The sequence below is a fragment of the Phodopus roborovskii genome, unplaced genomic scaffold (assembly GCF_943737965.1).
Source record: "Phodopus roborovskii unplaced genomic scaffold, PHOROB, whole genome shotgun sequence".
NCBI classification, from domain to species: domain Eukaryota; kingdom Metazoa; phylum Chordata; class Mammalia; order Rodentia; family Cricetidae; genus Phodopus; species Phodopus roborovskii.
The window spans coordinates 25,615,813-25,636,413 of record NW_026126571.1 but is presented as its reverse complement, the minus strand read 5'-3'; the positions used below and the strand labels follow the sequence as shown (position 1 = coordinate 25,636,413).

Here is a 20,601-nt window from a genome sequence, read left to right as displayed (position 1 = left end):
ACTCATGGCATTCCCCCGGCAAATGATGAGGAGGTGAAGGAAGAACAAGAGAATTCTGCTTCTTGTGTGTATCCCACGTATGGAGGAAAAGCTCTCTTAGTGCTCCAGCAACAGGTCCTCCAAAAGTTGTTTCCTTGTATCTTTATCTGCCACAGACACAAACAGTGTGGACCATTCTCGCACCACAATGTTCATGATGCTTTACAGCATCAAATGAAATCACTAGTAACCATTAAAGCCATAGTGACACACAGTATCAAAGGATGCTCCCCAAAGGAGCTGAGAGGAACCTCCTTCTCATCTCTTGGTTAGAAGAGGAAGGAGGTCACACAAGAGTCATGCCGAAGGAAGATGACAAGACTAAAGCAGGATGGTGGATAATGCTAACAACTCTGGACAGCGTCTACCAACCAGCACACAGTGCCTTGATGGCAGTGTTGCCAGCATGCTCTGATTCTGTCTGGAAGTCATGCCTGGCTCACAAGGTAAGTGGTAGAATGCAGGCTGTTACTTTATGTTTCTAGGTTAGAACATCAACAGGATAAGAACAAACTCTCAATCCCAATTTACTTTCTCTTTGGGATTCTGGGAACTCCTACCATCCCTTTTCCCAACCTGCTCCCTGTGAGCTTCTGACACAGAGAGGGCTGCCAGGCAAAGGGAGGCTGGGGGCGGGCCAGAGGGAGGCTGTAGGATGAGCTTCTAGTCCAGTTCCCATCCCAGCAGTATGCTTGAGCCTTTGATGGCTATGTGCCTCCAGAAACAAGACTCAAACTCCAGCTATGAGTTTGCACCACTGCGAGAACCCAGTCTCAGCTACTCTGGCTCTTACTCTGAGTTCTAGTATCTGAATGTCTGCTCCCCCTCAGTCACTACTCCTATCCCTGTTGTTCTTTAACCTCTCAAGTTCCCATGGGTTCTCCACATCCAAATGCCCTGGTGAGGGCCTAGTGTATGCACTGTGGGACCAGCTAGACCTGACAGCCATGAAACCTTAATCAAGGCTGGGAAGTGATGAATTTGTTCTATCACACACATAATGTGTAAGATGCTCACACAGACCAAGGACTGTTTCTAGGGCTACGGGAGATGTGAATTTTCTTTCTTCTGAGGCAGGGTCTCACTATGTAGCTCTTGCTGTCCTGAAATCCACTATGTAGACCAGGCTGACCTCAAACTCCCAGATCTCTGCCTCCCCCGTGCTGAGAAAGCTATCTCTTCAGGTGTGATTCTTTTAAATGATACGAAGTAAATGAGTAAGGTGGCTGCTATCATCATCTCTGGGTTAAAAATGAGAAAATGAGTGTCAGATATGTTTCAAGTGAACTCAGGGCTTCAAGATGGCTCAGTGGGTAAAGGCACTTGCTTCCAAGCTGGTAATCTGAGTCAAAACCCCTGGAAGAATGGGCTCCAAGTGCCACATGTATGCCGTGTGTGTGTGTGTGTGTGTGTGTGTGTGTGTGTGTGTGTGTGTGTGTACATATGTATGTAAAAACCCCGTTCAGAAAATAAAGTCATAGTGCTAGGCTACAATGTAAGTCTCCCTACAAACTGCCATGCTTCGTGTACCCTGTTCCACTGAGCTTGTACATTGCTCACAGCTTACTTCAGGCACGTGCACAAGTCATGTTCCAGAAATCTCCTTGCATTTGTCAGCCCCCTGGTTGTCTAACAAAACAGCATGCTGATGCTGTGAATGGCCTCATATCACAGGCTTGGTTATCATTCAATCTATACCCTATTATTCATATTTCTTGCAAAATATAATTAAAGCAGAATGTATGTAGTCAAATCTCTTTTTTAGGCAGGAATATTTTGTCTGGGCAATGCATTGACTTCATCCAATCATGAGTCACACAATGTCTGGCAGTTCCATTCTCTGTGATTCTCTGTGATCCTAAAATTAATCAGTGGAATCCAAGTCTAATCCTTGCATCATAATGGAAGCTGGACTGTAAGTGCACAATTACCATCGTCTACAGTAAGGCTCTGGCAAAGACAGTCAGCAAACCCAGGGTGCACAATGCAAATACATAAATGACCTTTCCTGAAGGGAGGGGCAAGCTGCACTATACAAGCCTTCAGGGGAAGGAAATGCCAATCACTCTACTCTTAACAATCTGTTTCATAATCACAAATGCTTGTACAGGCTAGGAATTCCAGCACTCTGGAGGCTGAGGCAGGAGGACTGTGTAAGTTTGAGGTCGGTCTTACAGAAAAAAAAAAAAAAAAAATAGTTATGTTAATCAATGTCAAAAAAGTTTAAGAGGGAATCAATGCTGAGGATTCTAAACTCTAGTTCTAAGCTTCCTCCATTCTCCTGTAATTACTTTTTCATTTCATTTGCCCTTTAAAAAGAGACCATGGGACCAGAAGTGGTAGTACATGCCTGTAATCCCAGGACTCAGAAGGCTGAGGGTCCTAAATTTAAAACCACTCAGAAATACATAGCAAGACATCTCCAAAAAACAGAGATTGATAGAGGCAACGGTGGAGGGGGCGAGGGGGGAGGAAAAGAAAATGAATCATGAAGAAAAAATTAGGGCAAATAAAAGCTTGCCTATTATTGGATTTTACTCAGAACAAGGAGAAAGTACAAGAAAGAAAACCACCATGACAAACCATACAATCTCAATGAAAACTATGCTGCTAGCTCCAGCAGATATGACAAGACTTAACTGTTCAGTTGCCTATTTTTGACCACTGTATTTGACGATCTCACTGACAGTTATATCATACTAGATGTGATTCCTGAGTAGAGTATCTGATTAAACCATAATTATTATGGCCTTCTTAAAACAGGGGCAGTTTGAGGCCCACTCCTCAAGGTAATGAATTTCCTAAACAAACATTACTCTAAAACAGGAAATGTATGCCATTTAATCTCTGAAGTCACCATTCAACTCACAAAGTTGTTTTTTATTATGTAACAAAAACATTTAAAATATATTTTAGAATATATTAAGGAATTAACCATCCTTCCAAGATCAGATGCAACAGCTGTGTAACAAGACAGCGCTGTGTAAAATATTCAAAGCACAAATGAATTGACACTGTCAGGGATCTTGGGAGTCAGATCTCAGAACACTTCCCTCAACTCACTGCCAAAGAAACCCTGAAATCATACTTTGCATTTTAATAAGGGCTCTGATTTAATGACACAGCACATTCATTTAGAAACCTAATCTGAAACCACAAAACAAGTCGTTCTTGATGTTTATGTTCTAAGGACACAGACACTGAGCAAAGCTTTCCCTTGCAAAGCTTCAAGGTGGGTTTTTAAAACCTTTCAGGAAAGCCAACAAGATGGTTCAATCCATAAAGGTGCTATTTCAGTCAAGCTTGAAGACCTCAATCCTTGGGTTCCCAGGGTGGAAGGAGAGAACCAACTCCTGAAAGGTCCCCTGACCTCCACAAGCATTGTACAGACACACACAGTAAACGTAATAAAAAGATTTCAATTTTTTTCAGAGTTCATGGTCTGAAAGAGTTAACAATTATTTACTTTCACCTCTTCAACTACTGGTGTCTCAAATTCTCACCATGACACGGTCGGTTGTCATGATGCTGTGGAAATTGCTGACACAGACTGGTCAACTGTGCTCATAAGTTTTGCTGATATACAACCACTGCAGAGCCTTCAACTAAGCAAAAGAAGCAGAATCACATTTTTAAATAAAGTATTAAGTAGCAGGCATTTGTCTGCCAAGGAAGGAATGGCATATTTAATTCCAATGGGCAACAGATGAACAGGACACTGAATGAGGAAGGTAACAGTTACTCTCAACTTTTGGACATTTCAGAAAATGTTTCAAAGGACAGAGTTTTAAGGGGTTTAATTCTACAAACGAAAAGTCCACACCATAACCATAAGGGAGAAGAATTAGGTTCTAGCACATCTTAGAACTAAAGGAAGGGGAAAAAAAAAAAAAATCTTTGGAAAAACAAAACACTAGGTTCTGAAACTAAAATCTTAGTTGAAATATTTAAGGTCTTACCTCCCATTGTAAGTGAGGCGGGATATTTCGTATCTGAAGTTTCCGAATCCTGCAGAAGAATTAAAATGTTTTAAGGAACAAAACATACAAAAGCAAAACACTCCAGTAGCCAACACAGAAGCTTAAGAAATACTTAAAATACAAATTTTAATTTAACTACACACCAAAATGTAATGAGGAAATGTAGCCCGTGGAAAAGGCAAACTAACTCCAAGGTGAGGCCAGACACTTGGACTAGGTACTGTTAAATGATTGCTATTTTCTTTTTCTTTTCCTTCCTTCCTTCCTTCCTTCCTTCCTTCCTTCCTTCCTTCCTTCCTTCCCTTCCCTTCCTCCCTCCTTCCTTTTGTTTTTTTGAGACAGGGTTTCTCTGTGTGGCTTTGGAGCCTGTCCTGGAACTCACTCTGTAGACCAGGCTGGACTCAAACTCACAGAGATCCACCTGCCTCTGTCTCCCAAACACTGGGATTAAAGGTGTGCACCACTGCCACTAACACCCAGTTTGATTCATGTTTTCTAAACAATTAAGACAGACAGACAAAGTAAACTTGTCCTGACCACTATGTGTAGCACCTAGGCCTCCTTCCCTCCCAGGGCACAGACAGAGCCTAAGTCCAGATGCTTTTGTTCTGAGATCACAGCCAGGGGCTCACAGGAGCTTTCAGGGAACTTGGGACTGGAGGAAAAAGGGAAGTGCACATATTCTCACTACTTCCTGACTGTAACATTCAACACACTCTTCTTCAGAGTGTTGGTAACAAGCCACAGGACCTGTAATTCTCATGCCACAAAAGGTGCAGTGAATCTTTTAAACATCACCTGGATTTAGGGCTGTGAAATTTACCATGTTGCCAAAACTTATACATATAAACACAAGCATGCATGAGTACACATATGCAGACACACTCATTCTCATGTAGACTAGCCTGGAATGACTTGAACTCCTGAGCACCGGGCTTACAGCTATTGCCATCACACCTCCTTCATGTGGTGCTGGGCACTGAACCCAGGGTCTCACACATGAGGAAAGTACTACCAGCCGAGACCTGTTCCCCAGTCCCCCACGATTAAACTGAAAAGCATATATTACTATATTGTAAGTTAACACTGTGCCAACTGTATGGGTTTTATTTTCTCTTCTGGAGACAGGATCTTTTGCTCTGTGTCCCAGGCTGGCCGGGAACTTGTGGCAATCCTCTTGCCTGAGCAGGCTTGAATGAACATACCATGTTTTGCTAACTGTATTTTGAAGTAGTTTCTTTAGCAATCCTGTGCATTTAAAGGCATTCTAAGACTGGGGAGGTAGCTTAGTCGGTAAAGTACTTGTGCACAAATATGAAGACTTGACCTCTATCTCCAGCACCCTTTTAAGAAGCTGGGCACAGTGGTGCATACCTTCAATGCCAGCATTCAGGGAACAAATAAGGTTCTGTAAGTTCAAAGACAACCTACACAATGAGCTCTAGACCAGCCAGGGCTACACAGTAAGACCTTGTCTTAAACAAGGAAAAAAAAAAAAAAAATTGAGAAAGCCACTTTAAGTTTGACCTCACATTCATTCATATGAACATATAAACATTAATAATAATGATGATGACAATACCGGCATTTGAGAGGGTGAGGCAGGAGGATTACCATGATGAAGGCCAGCCTAGCTTCAATGTAGAACTTGAACCCCAAATAAGAAGTTAGTAGGTTCCAGGCTAAGAAATCCACAGCACTGAGCACATGAGGAATCTTCACCTCTGAACCTTTTGTGTGGTGGATGAAGGGTGGGTGAATAAGGAGACATGACACAGACTGAGTCTGCTCTACAGGCACTGTAAACCAATTAGTCTCTAGCTGCTGAAACAGCAATGCCTGGTACAGGGATGCACATCTGTAATGCCACAGGGACACTGAAGCAGGAGGGTTTTGAGGTTAGGGCAGCCTTGGGAACACATGCCTTCATAAAGCCAAACAACCGTGAGAATAACATAGCAACTAAGTTTGACAAATCAAGAAAGTATTTCAGGGGCTGGAGAGATGGCTCTGCAGTTATGATCACATATACTATTCCAGAGGAGCTGAGTTTCATTCCCAGGAACTACACAGGTGACTTATAAACCACCTGCAACTCTGTAGACCAGAGCCTCTATGGGCACCTGCACTCATGTGCACATACGTACACAAAATTAAAAATAATAAAAAAAGAAAGCAATTCAGTTGTTTAACTCACAAAACTCAGAACCCCAGTGTACTTCCTTCTCCCCATCAAACAGCCGATGTTTGAAGTAGACTGCAGTGAGTTATTTACTGCTTTCCTTTCCCACAGAGCAGAATAGATGCCATAGCCTACTCAAAGACACCAAGGGAAGCATGAACTCAGATTAGACTTCCTGCTCATCACCCACATGGAACAGAAGGGAGATGCATCCAATAGTTTTTATCACAAGTAAAACAGCAAAGCATCAGGGAGAGCAGCCAAAATAGAGGATATAGTGTCAGTGGGGGGGGGGGGGGATCTAAGAACACACAGAGGAAACGATGACTCTTGTGTCAGGCATGTGAAGAAAGAATGACTCTCATGTAAGGCATGTGAAGAAAGCATGTAGTCCCAGCACTCAGGGTGCTAAAACGGGAAAAGCAGGGACCTGAGGTTATCCTGAGCTACAAAGCCAGATTCAGACTTGAAGAACAAAAATCACCATCATCATGTTGATCACAACTCATGCCCATATTGATACTAATTTTGGATAAAAGGATTAAAACTATACCCAAAGGCTAGGAGGTGGGTCAGTGAGTGAAGTCCCTGCCTCACACGCATGGGGACCTGGAATTCAAACCCCTGAACCCATGTAAAGCCAGGCAGAGTAGCTCAACTTAGAAATCCCAGAATTGTCCTTGACAATACAGGAAACTCCACATGTGCTGTGGTCCAGCTAGCCTGGTTTAGACAGCAGAGAACAATAGAAATGCTCTATCGCAAACAAGATGGAAGGCAGGAACAAATGCCCAAAGTTGTCCTTGACCCCACATGCACACCTGCATTCACACAAATCAACACAGTTGAGTGGGTATACTTGTCCATGTTAACATGTGTGGACACACATACACCCTAATAAGTTTTCTAATATAGATTTTGGATATGCTATAATTTGCATCACTTACACTGTAAATATTTACCCTGGGTAACCAAGGAGAGAATGTGAAGATGTGAACCTATTTTACTCCAGCATTTGACAGGCTTGCAAGCAGAGTGAAGAAACTGAGTCTCTACCCACTCTGGACTCATTGTGGGGAATGGACATCTCCATAAAAATTTCCCTAAGTCAATACATAAGAGTGCATATACTCACATTATAAAACCAATTGTCCAAGAAATTCTTTAGGGTACTATCTTTGAGAAACAGCCATGTTCTCAAGGATGATTTAAAATGGACACAGCTCTCATTTACCAATTAAATGTCCTTCTGGAATAATCATTTTCTAAATGTCTGTCCAATTCCCTAGTCAACCAAAGTTGTCAACCATAGTCCGTTAGCAACCAAACTACACTGCTCATCATATGCTAACTGTCTCCAGGCCAGCTCCTAGAATGGCATCCTATCTAGGTTGAATTCTAAATGTCGAAGAGTCAAGTAAATATTGATGTTTACAGATGGCTTCTGCCAAATGTGGTGATACACACCTGTAATCCAAGCACTCTGGAAAGCCAAGAGTTCAAGGTCAGCCTTGCCTACATTCAGTATTGGAAGCCAGGAACCTGGGAGACACTTCTATATATATGCACGCGTATATATATAACAGTTCAGTTCCAATTATAAGTTAAAATAGTGTTTCATTTCCTCTGACATCTCATATTGTCTCATTTAAGATTTTTAATGCTGTGATTATGGCAACTCATAAAACATTTAATTGGGGTGGCTTACAGTTTAGAGGTGTAGTCCATTATCATCATGATGGAGGGAGGTTAGGCATGCAGATGTGGTGTTGGACCTGAGAGTACTACATCCTGACCAGAAGGCAGCAGGAAGTCAACTGACCACCACACTGAGGGAAGCTTGAGCAAAAGAGACCTCAAAGCCCGCCCCTAAAATGACACACATCTTCCAACAAAGCCGTACCTCCTAATAGTACAACCCCCTTTGGGAGCCATTTTCTTTCAAACCAACACACACACACACACACACACACACACACACACACACACACACACCAATTACATACATTAGATATGGGATAACAGGGTTATCTTGGGAGTATGGGACAGCGCTTGGCCCCAGGTAAGTACTCAACAGGTTTAAACATATATTTAGTTGATAGAAGGGAAAGAAAACCCAATGTGCCTGTAATCACAGGCAGGAGACAAAAACAGGAGGTATAGAAAATTTGAGGCCAGCCTGGACCACACACAGGACACTTTCCAGACCAACCTGGGCTATGTATTTCAAAACATCAACAGAAACTCCAAAACAGGAAGAAAAGCAAGAAATTAACAGGAATTGGCATTTCTTTTGACTTGCTTAAATCTTACACAGGAAAAAAAAAAAAAGTCACCACACTTAGTACAAGAATGAAACTAGAGAATCACTCAATTATTTAAGTACACAAATTATTAAAAAACAAAAATCAACTTTCAACACAACCTATTTATAAATTGAAGAGATTTCTCCACTGAGGGGAAAATGGGTTTTAAAAGCACCTACTTACATGGCGCTGGGAGGGATATGGCTTGGTGCACTCACTCAGGGCACACACTCAGCATGTGCAAGGCCCTGGCTCCATCCCTCCAACTGGGGAAAAACATTCATATACTGAAATGTTTGCCATGAAAATTCAATTAGTAATATCTTTTAAAAACCCAGTTCAATCACAGGATAAAGAGACTCAGAAATTGTAAGCAGCACCTCCAAGATCCTTAGTTAACTGATAAGATTTTATACAAATTTCCAAATTGACACCAAGTTCTTTTTCATGGTGTCTCCTACGCAATTGGCTGTCAAGACACCACAGGCTGTCAGCACAAACTTTGTAACTCCATAGATTCTATGGGAAGTGCATGGCCACAGAAGTAGATTTTTCCAAGCAGGGTATCTTGACCCATGGCAGATGCGCCTGCTCTTGAGTAAGGCACAGTCTTGCTACAGACCAAGGAGAACTGATGAGAAGCACAAGTCTGTTTGGGGCTGCATTGTGGGTGCCAATCTGAGTGTTCTCAACTTGGTTACTGTTTCAAAAAAATAAGTGGGGTGTGTTTGTGTGTGAGGGGGGGGGGAAGGGAGAGAAGGAGAGAGGAGCAGGGCTTGGTGGTGCACATCTTTAACCCCAGCACTCAGGAGGTAGATGCAGATGGATCCCCAGTTAGAGGCCTGCCTGATCTACAGAGCCAGCTCCAGAGCAGCCAGGGCTACACAGAGAAACCCTGCCTGGAAAGAATGAATGAACGAACGCACAACCGAGGGAATATTCCTGGACTGACTAATACTAATGTGCTGTGGCAATCGGGCCACAAAAGAGCAAGCAGAAAAGTTTTCAATCACTCTAAAGATGATGATGTCAGAAAGCCCTTAAGCTAAGAAAGACGTTCAGAACCCAAACACCCAAGATTCCATGTCTTATTATTTCACCTGTCCTGCATCACAAACACAGCCAACATATTGCTCTAAAGAAACACACTAAGAACAAGGAAGGGACTGCAGAATATACTCAACTTTTAGTCAAAAATGAAGGAAGCTAAAGAGAAATGCCAAGAACAGATTGTCAAGAGTTAGCGGCTGTATTTGCTGAGAGCTCCTAAATCTAAATCCAGTCAAAATTAAGCCTTCGAGACTAAAATAATCAAACCTTAAATTCCAAACAAACAATAAAAACAATTGACTTAAAAGTAGTAAAACTAGTAAGACAAGCCCCTATATTTCCATTCCCGATTCAGCGATCCAGTTTGATCTAGATCATGTTCTTTCTACACCTTGCCTCCTCCAACAAGCCTAAGACAAGGGCTGTACTCAACATGGTCACAACTCCATCATTGCACAGGATGGACTAGCCAAGACTCCCCTTAGTCAATACCCACTCAGCGTTTACTCCCAGTTGCTCAGAACCATCACCTCCAGTTGGTTTGTTCACATCAAGGTCTTACATTTACTTGGCACAGTCCCAGGTCATAAATCCTATCTGGTTCTAGATTTTGCCTATGGGTTCCCCTCTGCCCAACATCAGTAACTATTTACTAAACTGAATGTGATATACAAGGGTAGCATGAAACACCCATAAACTCCCCAAATTACCAAGAAATAGACAACTCAAGTGGCACAGTGGGGCACTTCTATAATCCCAGCATTAGGAGGAAAAAGCAGGAAGATGGGAGTTCAGAACCAGTCTACACAGCAAGACCCCATCTGCACCCCCCAAAAAAACCATAGGCAACTAAGTTGCCCTCACACTTGCTCCCGCTCTTCCTCCCTGAGTGTAATCATTTCATGATAGACTGATTTATTTATAAATACATGTCTTCAAAAATGCTTTCGGTTGGACATGGTGGAATACACCTCTTGTCCCAGCAAGCAGATTTCAACATAGTGAATCCTATCCAGGTCAGCCAGAGATACAAGAGAGTCCCTGTCTTAAAAGACCAAAAAAAAAACACACCTATCTCAATAAAGACATTAGACTATCAAGCATTCAAGCATGGTGGCTCATGCTTGCAATCTCAGCTAAGGAAGGAGATTCAGCCAAACAAAAGATTCAAGCCAACAGAAGACTTAAAACAGCTGAGTTCAGTGAGCTCAGACCTATAATTCTAACACCCAGGAGGCAGACATGGAAGGATCCTGTTCAAGGCCATCCTCAGCCACAAGGACAGTTCAAAGCCAGCCTGCGACATTCATAAACCTGTCCACCCAATTTCTATTCCCAGCATTTCCCCAGATGACTTCAGAGAAAATGTCATTATCAAAGTGAGAACTCCGACGGTCCAGATGATTTGGTGGGGAAACTGGCATTTGCTGTCAAGCCTGACAACCTGAATTTGATTCCTGCATCCCACCCAGGAAGAGAGAACACTTTCACAAGATGTCCTCTGACCTTCACATGTGCTCCATAGTTCATCTGTGCACACACACCAATCAACACAACAAAGACGTTTTACATTAACAAAAACCAACGTTAAATGTGTAACTTGCCCACGTATTATTACTGGGATGTGGTTATTGGGTTTAAGGAAATAGATTGTCTCCAGAATGCTCAGAGGAGGTCCTTGACCCTGCTACACATGAGCTATGTGTATTTAAAAATCAAACTACTTCTGCCTTTGTTTCTTAACTTATAAAACGATGACTGTGAGGGTTGAATGAGAGAATGTGTCATGCGTTGTTTGTATTTCTTCACCTGCTATCAGCTTTATCCCTAGATGTAAATATCAAAGACTTTCTGCAAAATGCTTACAACCTAAAATTTGAATTAGAAATTATCAATATGAATACATGATGTGCTTCTGTCTCCCCCCACCTTCTGCCTCTCAGCTGGGCTCAGTCCAGGTGAAAGTTTAGTGGTCAGATTATAGACTACTGCTGATGGTCAAAGGAGATCAGTATCTCATGTAGACTACAGATGGGAACAAGAAAAGCACACACAGTACTTGGGAGTATTATAAATGAAAGCAAGAGATAGAGGCTTGCCTAGCACAGAGCCCCAGGTCCAACTCTAGTATTTGCCCCCCACCCCAAAAAACAGAAAGCAAAACTGCTCTTGAAATGGAATTTTATCCAAAAGTTGTAGGAACCAACAGGAAGAGGCCGTTTCAATGACCAAATGTGGGACAAATTGAGCATCAGAAAGAATTAATTAGATCAGTTAATATGCAGAATGCTGGAATCCGCCTTTGTAATTGTGCTGAAAACATTTGGTCTCTTTAGAAAACAACAGGGCGCAGCTCACCCTGAAAAGTCGGGGGGGGGTGCCCATGGAGCAGGGGAGGCTTATTTCCTTGAGCCTGGATTGCTCTGGAGGACATTTAAGAAGCCACAGATGAGCAAGCTGAGCTAGCAAAGTGAGTTTGGAGGGCAATTCCAGGGCGTGCTTTACTGCAATGATTTTAAGAAAAAGGGATTGGAGATTAAAAAGATGCCTCCCAGCTTCACCCATCTGGCCTTCATGTGCTCCCCTCCATTCCCTACCTGTAAAAATTGTAGAATAATCTCTTTTAAAAAATAATGAGTGAGCCAGTCAGTGGTGGCACATGCCTTTGATCCCAGCACTTAGAAGGCAGAGGCAGGAGGATCTCTGTGAGTTTGAGGCCAGCCTGATCTAGAGTTCCAAAACTGGCTGCATAGCTACTGAGAAACTATCTCAAAAAACTGGGGTAAAAATACTGAGATTGAATTTAGGGCCTCTGCATGCTAGGGAAGCAGACTGATTTAAAAACCAGCAGGAAAACTGCCACCACCATCACCAACAAAACAGGGCCTCTCTATACAGCAGTAGCTGAACCTAGATTGCAGAGATTTGCCTGCCTCTGCCTCCTGAGTGCTGCTATCACACCACACCTAGTTCTGCAGACTATTCTTAAGAGTTTCAGTTTTCCCCGCATCTCTGAGCTTGAGTCTCTTGAGAAAGCACTGATGTTAAAAATCAAAAACGTGTGAATTGCTGGAACGAGGTGGGGTTAACTTAGTGAGTGGCTTCAGTGACCTCAGAGGCCAGAGAGGCATGTGATAAAAGGCATTCATCGTCTACTGTGGTGAGGAGAGAGTTAAAGGTTTATCCTGGTTTTTCTATACTCACTGCTCTTCAGACTGTTCAATTGTTTTCTGAGGCAGAGGGCTTGATAATGTAGCCCAGGCTGGTTTAGAACTTACTATGCAGCCCAGGCTGGCCTCTTAACTGATGGTGATCATCCTGCCTCCTCCTCCTGATGTGACAGGTACCATTCCTATCTATCATTCTGTTTGTGAATGATGTGAACTCTTACCGTGGAGCCCAGGTTGGCCTCTAACCTGGAATTCTCCCACTTCAGACTCCCAAGTTGCTGGGATTATAGGTATGGTATAGGTATGGTAATTCTTCTTTATGAAAGAATTCTAGCTTAGCCTTAATGGGAGGCTTGGCAGAATAAGAACGTCATGGGTTCAACCTGAATAGAATAATGAATGTAGGTAATGACCCCAGTATACGAGGCATCCAGAGAGCCAGGCGTGTGGAGGCAGTTCGGAGACTGAGGTAGGATGGAGACTTCCAGGTCAGGCTGGGGCATGGTGATGCAGGCCTTTAATCCCAGCACTCAGGAGGCAGAGGCAGGAGCAGGCAGATCTTTGTGAGTCTGAGGTCAGCATGGTCTACAGAGCGAGTTCCAGGACAGCCAAGGACTGTTACACAGAGAAACCCTGTCTAGAAAAACAAACAAACAAACCAACAAACCAACCCCCCCAAAAGAAAGATTCAGTACATGATATTTGTATACCAGGAAATACATTTATAGTTTGACATAAATTTGTGCTTCCGCTGTACTGTTTCTAATTCTAGATCTAAAATGAAATTTCATTTTTAATCAGACCTGATACAAAGGATATTCACTTAGAAATTAGTTACTATCTACTAAAAAAACTTGCTGTGAAAATCACAATGTGTAGATGTTTTGGAACTGGTAAGAGGCAAAACTGCCAGGTATGGTGGCACATACCTTTAATCCCAGTACCTGGAGATAAAGGCAGGTGGATCTCTGATCAGGTGTATATAATGTTCTTGCCTCCTTGTTATCGGTATATAATAACCCCATGCCATAGGTCAGCTGTATGCAATAAACCTGCCCCTTGCTCAATTGTATATAATAAATACAAGCTGAGCTTCCCCATCAAAGATCCAGCCAACACCAGCTTTCCTATCCATTGCCTGTGTGTCCCCACAGCTGTGCTGGACAAGGCTCCTGAGGACCTGAGTTCAAATCCCCAACACTCATATAAAAGTTGAGTATGGCCACAACTGTGTTATCCCAGCTTCAGGGGGTGAGCACAGATGAATCATGGAAGATCACTGGCAAGTAAGTCTCTCTAGTTACATGCAAGCAAGGCAAATGACACACAGCAGGACACCCAAAGTCCTCTCTCCTCTACATGCAAAGGAAGGGCCTAGAGGTCCAGACAAAAGAGATTCACTGAGCAACTCACACCACATGCCAGGCAGGGTGGCACATACAATCCAGTGTCTGCAATCCCAGCATTCAGGAGGCTGAGGCAGGTATCCTGGGCTACATAGTGAGTTCCAGGACAGCCAGGGATATAGAGAGAGACTCTGCCTCAAAACAACAACAAAATAATCAAAATCATGAAGAAAGCACATTATAAAAGTTTCTCCAAGAGCAAACAAATGACACAAACATTACTAGAGATGAGGAAGGAGTTTTAACTAAAACACTAGCCCACGAAAGTCCTGGCCACTATCATTACAGGCAATTTATAGCAAACTCTTCTAATTGTTAGGAGGGAAATAAGCCACTTCTCCAGCCTACAACAGAACATTAGCACAAACCCAGAGAAAACCCAGTTGAGAGCCCAATGGTTCTAAATGGCATTATAACATCAGCCCACAATTCTAAACTTAGCAGAAGAAATCGGGCATCTTTAAGACAGTTTTAAAGAGTGAAATGCAGAGGGTCAATGAAATGCAAAGGAAAGCATCCCCTTGAGAGGGAGGAGCCCAGGCTGGAAATACGTCACCCACTGGATTGACAGGGCACCTTGAAGAAAAGGGTGGTGCTTAGCTGGGAATATAGCTCAGCTGGTAGATTGCTTACCCAGCAGGCACAAGGCCCTCAGTTTGACCCCTAGCACCACACCCAATAATCCAGGCCTGGTGACACATGCCTATGAATCTAGCTCAGAAGTGGAAACAGAAGGAGCAAAAGTTCAAGGTCATCCTCCACCACATACAGCCAAAACTGAGGCCAGCCAGGGGTTCCTGAGACCTAGTCAGGGTGGGAGGGGAAAGGAGAGCAGGGAGGGAGGGAGGGTGAGGACAACACACTAAAAGAAAGGGGGAGGGGGAGGGGGAAGGGGAGGAAGGGGAGGAAGGGGAGGGAAGGCGAGCTAATTGAAGGACTTAGAAAAAGACCAGTAGTCACCCTCACTTTCTCCTAGAACTCCAGTCCCTCACCCCTACCCCCCACCCCCATCCCAACACTGCACATAAGAGGCAAAGCTCAGTAAGTAAAGCACTTATCTTGCAAGCATGGGGATCAAAGTTTGGACCCCAGAACCCACACATTAAAAAGAAAAAAAGTTCTACTGGAAATCAAACCCACAGCCTTGAACAATCAGGTCCACACTCCAGAACTGAGCTACATTCTTAATTATCATGCTTTTCTTTGAGGGCACTAAATGTTCTCTCAAGGTAGGGGTAGAGAAAGTTCTCCTATTTCCTTCTGATACATGCAAGGCAGTACACAGAATACTACTGAAAAATAGCAGAACAGCAGGATGATCAGAGATAACATACTCTACATTCAAACAGCTCCAAGAAATGACTGTAAGCACCACACAGAAACTACAAATGTCTGGGGAAGAGAGACAGATTGAACCTGATATGAACATCGCACAATATACACACATGCCTGGAAGTAACATCTTATTCATACAATTTTGTTGTTGTTGTTTACGTTTTTCAAGATAGGGATTCTCTGTGTAGTCTTGGCTGTGCTGGAACTCACTCTGTAGACCAGGCTGGCCTCGAACTCAAAGAGATCTACCTGCCTCTGCCTCCCAAGTGCTGAGATTAAAGGTGTGTGCCACCACTGCCCAGCTATTCATACAATCTTTAAGTTTTTAATTTTAAAATGAGTTTGAGGGGCTGAAAATGTGGCTCGATGCTTACCTGAAATGCACAAAACCCTGGGTTTCACTCCCAGAACCACTAAAGTAGAGGGCTAGAGAGAGAGTATGCTTGCTGAGGACCACACATATAAAAAGCCAAGTATAGCTACAGTAAGTACCTCATTGGCCCAGAGGTGTAGGTAGCAGGAACCAGTCTGATACTGCGGCTTAGGGACACCAGCTAGGTAGAGGCTCAGTGATAGGGCCTGTCTCAAAGGAATAATGCAGAGTATGAAGAAGCAGGACACCTGTCATCCTGCTGGCCTGGGTGCACAATGACACATCCACATACATGTGTACATAAACCATACAAACACACAAATAAAAATAAATGAGATTTATTTTTCTAGAGATTAATCCAGTGTTTGTGACTGGCATATGAATACAGCAGCAATTCCAACACTTGGGGAGCAAGGTCCAGGCCAACCATAGCTACAGAGCCAGCTCCCAGACAGCCACAGTGACACCTATCTCAAAAACAAAACCAAGCAACCAAAAATTAGCTTTGAAGACAACAATTGAATAGGGCACCAACTGACCCTGTAACCTAAGATTCTGTAGCTGTCTATTGACAGAGCTAAGACTATGCCTCTAAACAAGTCACCACCGTGTGCCAAGTCACCACAGAAGATCAGTTGAACACCAACACTACTATTTAAAGCTTTGCTGCCCATGTGAATCTAAAAACAAGCTCCTTCTGAAGTCCAGCAAGAACACAACACAGAGAACCTCCTCCACGGTCTCAAGCACGTCAAGCAAATACTCTTCTTACACACCAAGCAATTACTCTTACTTGAACCTTAAAATACAGTCCCTGATGTTAAGCATATTTAAACATCATATATAATTTTTATTTAGTTAAAATAATTACATTTCTTCTACCAAGATACAGCATACTTTTAACAATGATTTCAAAGGCTATCTCTTCTGTGTGGGTATTAGTAAATGAAATATAGCTAGCACAAACAATCATGGAAGTATAAAATACACAATGAACTTAAAGACTTAAAGTCTCCACTGACTGTGGTAGTGCATGCCTGCAATCCTAAAACCCAGAAGCTGAGGGGAAAGATTGTGAATTTTTGGCCAATCTTGGCACAGTAAGATTTTCTCACTCTCCCCCACTCAAAAAATATCTTCAAATCAAACCCTGAGCTTGTTGGTGGCATGAGCAAAGATGGTCTCAGAAAGTATGGTTTCTGTCCCTATCTGGAAGGAGTTCTGACAAAAACTACAATCCAATTATCATTTCCCATACTGAAAACATGAGCCACTCCTGAGATGACTGCCTTAGACAATAAATATCCCATCTCCTTCTCCTGCTCAGAAGACATCGGGCTTAGATTCATTCTGCTAACTACAGTAGAACTTCAAATGGCATAGTCACAAAAAATATTATTCCAAGTGGGGTGTGATAACATGTGCCTTTAATCTCACATCCAGGTGGAACTCTGAGTTCCAGGCCAGACTGGTCTACTAGTTTACATACCAAGTTCAGGCCAGCCAGGGCTAATAGTGAGACCCTGTATTCAAACCCCAAACACACACCCACCATAAAAACCTAAAAAGCAACAACAAAGTACATTCCATAATGATACAGGTGTATTATCTGCACTGTTCACGTCAACAGAATTCTTTGTTAATTAGGGTAGTTCAGCCAAGGAGCGCTGAGAGTGAGGAGCACGCAGTCCAAAATCAGCAAGGCCAGCCACCTCTAGACAATCTGACCTAACAACCACTTAAATTGTGGGGAGGTGGAGAGATGGCTCAGTGGTTCTCCCAAAGGGCTGGATTTGATTCCCAGCAACCACTTAGAAGCTTACACCTGTCTATAAATCCAGTCTTGGAATCTGGTGCCCTCTCCTAGCCCCCAAGAACACCAAACACACAGGTGCTACAAAGACATATACACAGGCAAAGCATCCGTGCACAAATAAATAGTTTTTTTTTAAAGTATAAATTGTGGGCTGATGAGATGGCTCAGCAGGTCAAGGCACTTGCTGCCAGATTTCACAAGCTGTCCTCATCATCTATAGGTCTCACACGCACACTCACACACTCTCTCTCAATGTAATAAAATTATTAAGAATAATAATTTTAATCCCACCAACTCAAAGATACTGAGGCAGGAAGACCACAAGTTCAAGGCCAGCCTAGGCTATACAGGACATTCAAAAACAGCCTGAGTTCTGAGAAACCATCTCAAAAATAGATACTAATAATAGATAATAATAATAAAACACATAAGAATAAACTTTAAAATTTTATCAATACTTGGAATAAAATTTCCTGCAATAAGTTAGTATTTACTCAAGGACTCCTTAACAGGTAAAGGCTGTGCTAGGCATTTTACTCTTAGCAAACAGGCAGGTAAACACAAAGGTCCTCATGTCACAGATTAAAAAAAAATAAACTAGCCAGGCAGTGGTGGTGCCCAACTTTAATCCCAGCATTTGGGAGTAGAGGCAGGCAGATCTCTGAGTTTTCGAGTTTGCAGCTAGCATGGTCTATAAAGCAAATTGCAGGACAAGCTACACAGAGAAACTCACAAACAAAAAAAAGCTCTTGGGATTGTTTCAACCTTTCTTGTACAGCACAGACCCCCACCTGCCTAGGAATGGCATGGCCCAGACAGAATGAGCTGGCCCTCTAAACCAATTAGCAATTAAGAAAATCCCCCTCAGATGGTGGTGATAAACTGGTTTAATTCCAACACTCAGAGGTAGTGGCAGGCAGATTTCTGTGAGTTCAAGGACAGCCTGTCTACAGAGTGAGTTCTAGAATGCCCTCTCAGATGTGCCCACAAGCCAATCTGATGGAGTAAAGTCCTCTACTGACCCTTCCTAGACAATTCTAGTTTGAGTCAAATTGACAAAAACACTTGCTAAGCCATCTCACCAGTCCATTGTTTTAAAATTCTATTATACGTATTTATTGTGTATTTGCACACCTGTGGAAGTCACACAACAAGGCACAAAAGCCAGTCTTTCCCTCTACCATGGGGTTAACAGCAAGTGCATCCACCACTGAACCAATCACAGGGCCTGAGATCATCATCCTAAAACACAGTATTGGGGGACCCCGGTAGTGTTTCATACTAGCACCCAGGACACAGATGCAAGAGGTGCTAAGTTCTGCCAACCAGGGCCACAAGAGATAAAAAAAAAATAAGCAATCAAACAAACACATTATTTGTCTTTCAGCTGTCTATCCCAGGTGGTATCTTTTCCCTTTAAAATGTATCTTTAAAAAAAGTTATACAGGATGTAGATACTGTTGAAGAATGAAACTGTAGCTTGATAGCATCCCATTTACCTACCACTTGATGTCCTGTATTGTATCCAAAAGCAGTTACCTATTGTTCTTATTAATTTATTGTTATTTTGTCCCTCTGTCTCAGCCCCTGTTGCTGGGTCAAAGGCATGCATCATGGCTGGACCATAGTGTTCAGTTTTAAAGGTGACATCATAGCTAGTTGTGTGTGGTGTGTTCATTCAAGAGGCAGAGACAGAAGAATTGTTTCAGACCAGCCTGGAATACACAGTTAGACCTTATCCAAAATTTTAAATTATATATATATATATATATATATATATATATATATATATATATATAAAGAAGGTCTTGCATGGTGGTGCACACCTTTAATCACAGCACTTGGGAGGCAGAGGCAGATGGATCTCTGTGAGTTAGAGGCCAGTCTGGTCTACAAAGTGAGTCTAAGAACAGTCAATGCTATTACACAGAGAAACCCTATCCTGAAAAAACAAAATGGCCGGGCATCAGTAGTGCACACCTTTAATCCCAGCACCGGGAGGCCAGAGGCAGATGGAGCTGAGTTTGAGGCTAGCCTAGTATAGAGAGTAACCAGGACAGCCAGGACTATACAGGGAGGGGAAAAAAAAAAAAAAAGGCCCAGTGCGCCTATAATCCATCCCAGCCACTGCAAAGGCCGAGGAGAGAGAATTACAAATTCAAGGCACCTAGCAATTTAGTGAGCTTTTCTCAAAATAAAAAGAGAACTAGAGAGAGCTGGCATTTGCCCAGCATGTTCGCTGCTCAAAACACACACACACACACACACACACACACACACACACACACACACACACACACGATGTTAAATAATGTTAATACTCCCATCTCTTGGGCCTTGGAGATGGTACTGTCTCACAAGCCTGATGACCTTCAGGAGAGCCCTAGAGCCCACACAGAAGCCAGAGGCAGGAGGGCATATCCCATGTCTATAATAAGATGGGACACAAAGACAGGAAAATCTCCCATGAATTTGGAGACCAGCCAGCCTGCAGGAAGGCATTTTGAAAACTCCACGTCTTCTGACAACAACCCTACCTGACAGTATGCTTACAATCAATGTGACTGCAAGTGAAGCTCACACCTCCAGGCCCATCATGGTCTGGTCTTTCTTAGTCTGCTTTCAAATGCTGTGATAAAACACTGACCAAAAACCACGTGGGGAGGCGTCTTACTCATCCAAATCACCGGCCATCAAAGAGGAAGCCAAGGCGTGAACTGAAGCAGGGCAGGAACTGACACAGAGCCCAGAAGGAACACCCTCTGCTGCTTCGTTCCTGATACAGCTTGCTCAGCCTACTACATAGCTGTCTATACAGCGCAAACCCTCAGGATGACAGCCCTCAGTGGGCTGGGCCCTCCCACTTAGGTCATTAACCAAGAAAACAACCCACAGGCCAATCTAATGGGGACACTTTCTCAACTGAGGGTCCCTCAGATGAGTC

The 20,601-nt window shown here is 43.0% G+C and overlaps 1 protein-coding gene across 2 annotated transcripts in view; it reads right to left on the bottom strand.

Annotated features, from left to right (window-relative positions):
- Igf2bp3 (insulin like growth factor 2 mRNA binding protein 3) overlaps positions 1-20,601 on the bottom strand; it is a 127,057-nt gene that overhangs the window by 82,450 nt on the left and 24,006 nt on the right. For both annotated transcript variants that reach the window (XM_051202872.1, XM_051202873.1), the window contains exon 3: positions 3,999-4,047. In XM_051202872.1, the coding sequence (XP_051058829.1) occupies positions 3,999-4,047 (49 nt within the window). The remainder of the gene's footprint in view (positions 1-3,998; positions 4,048-20,601) is intronic.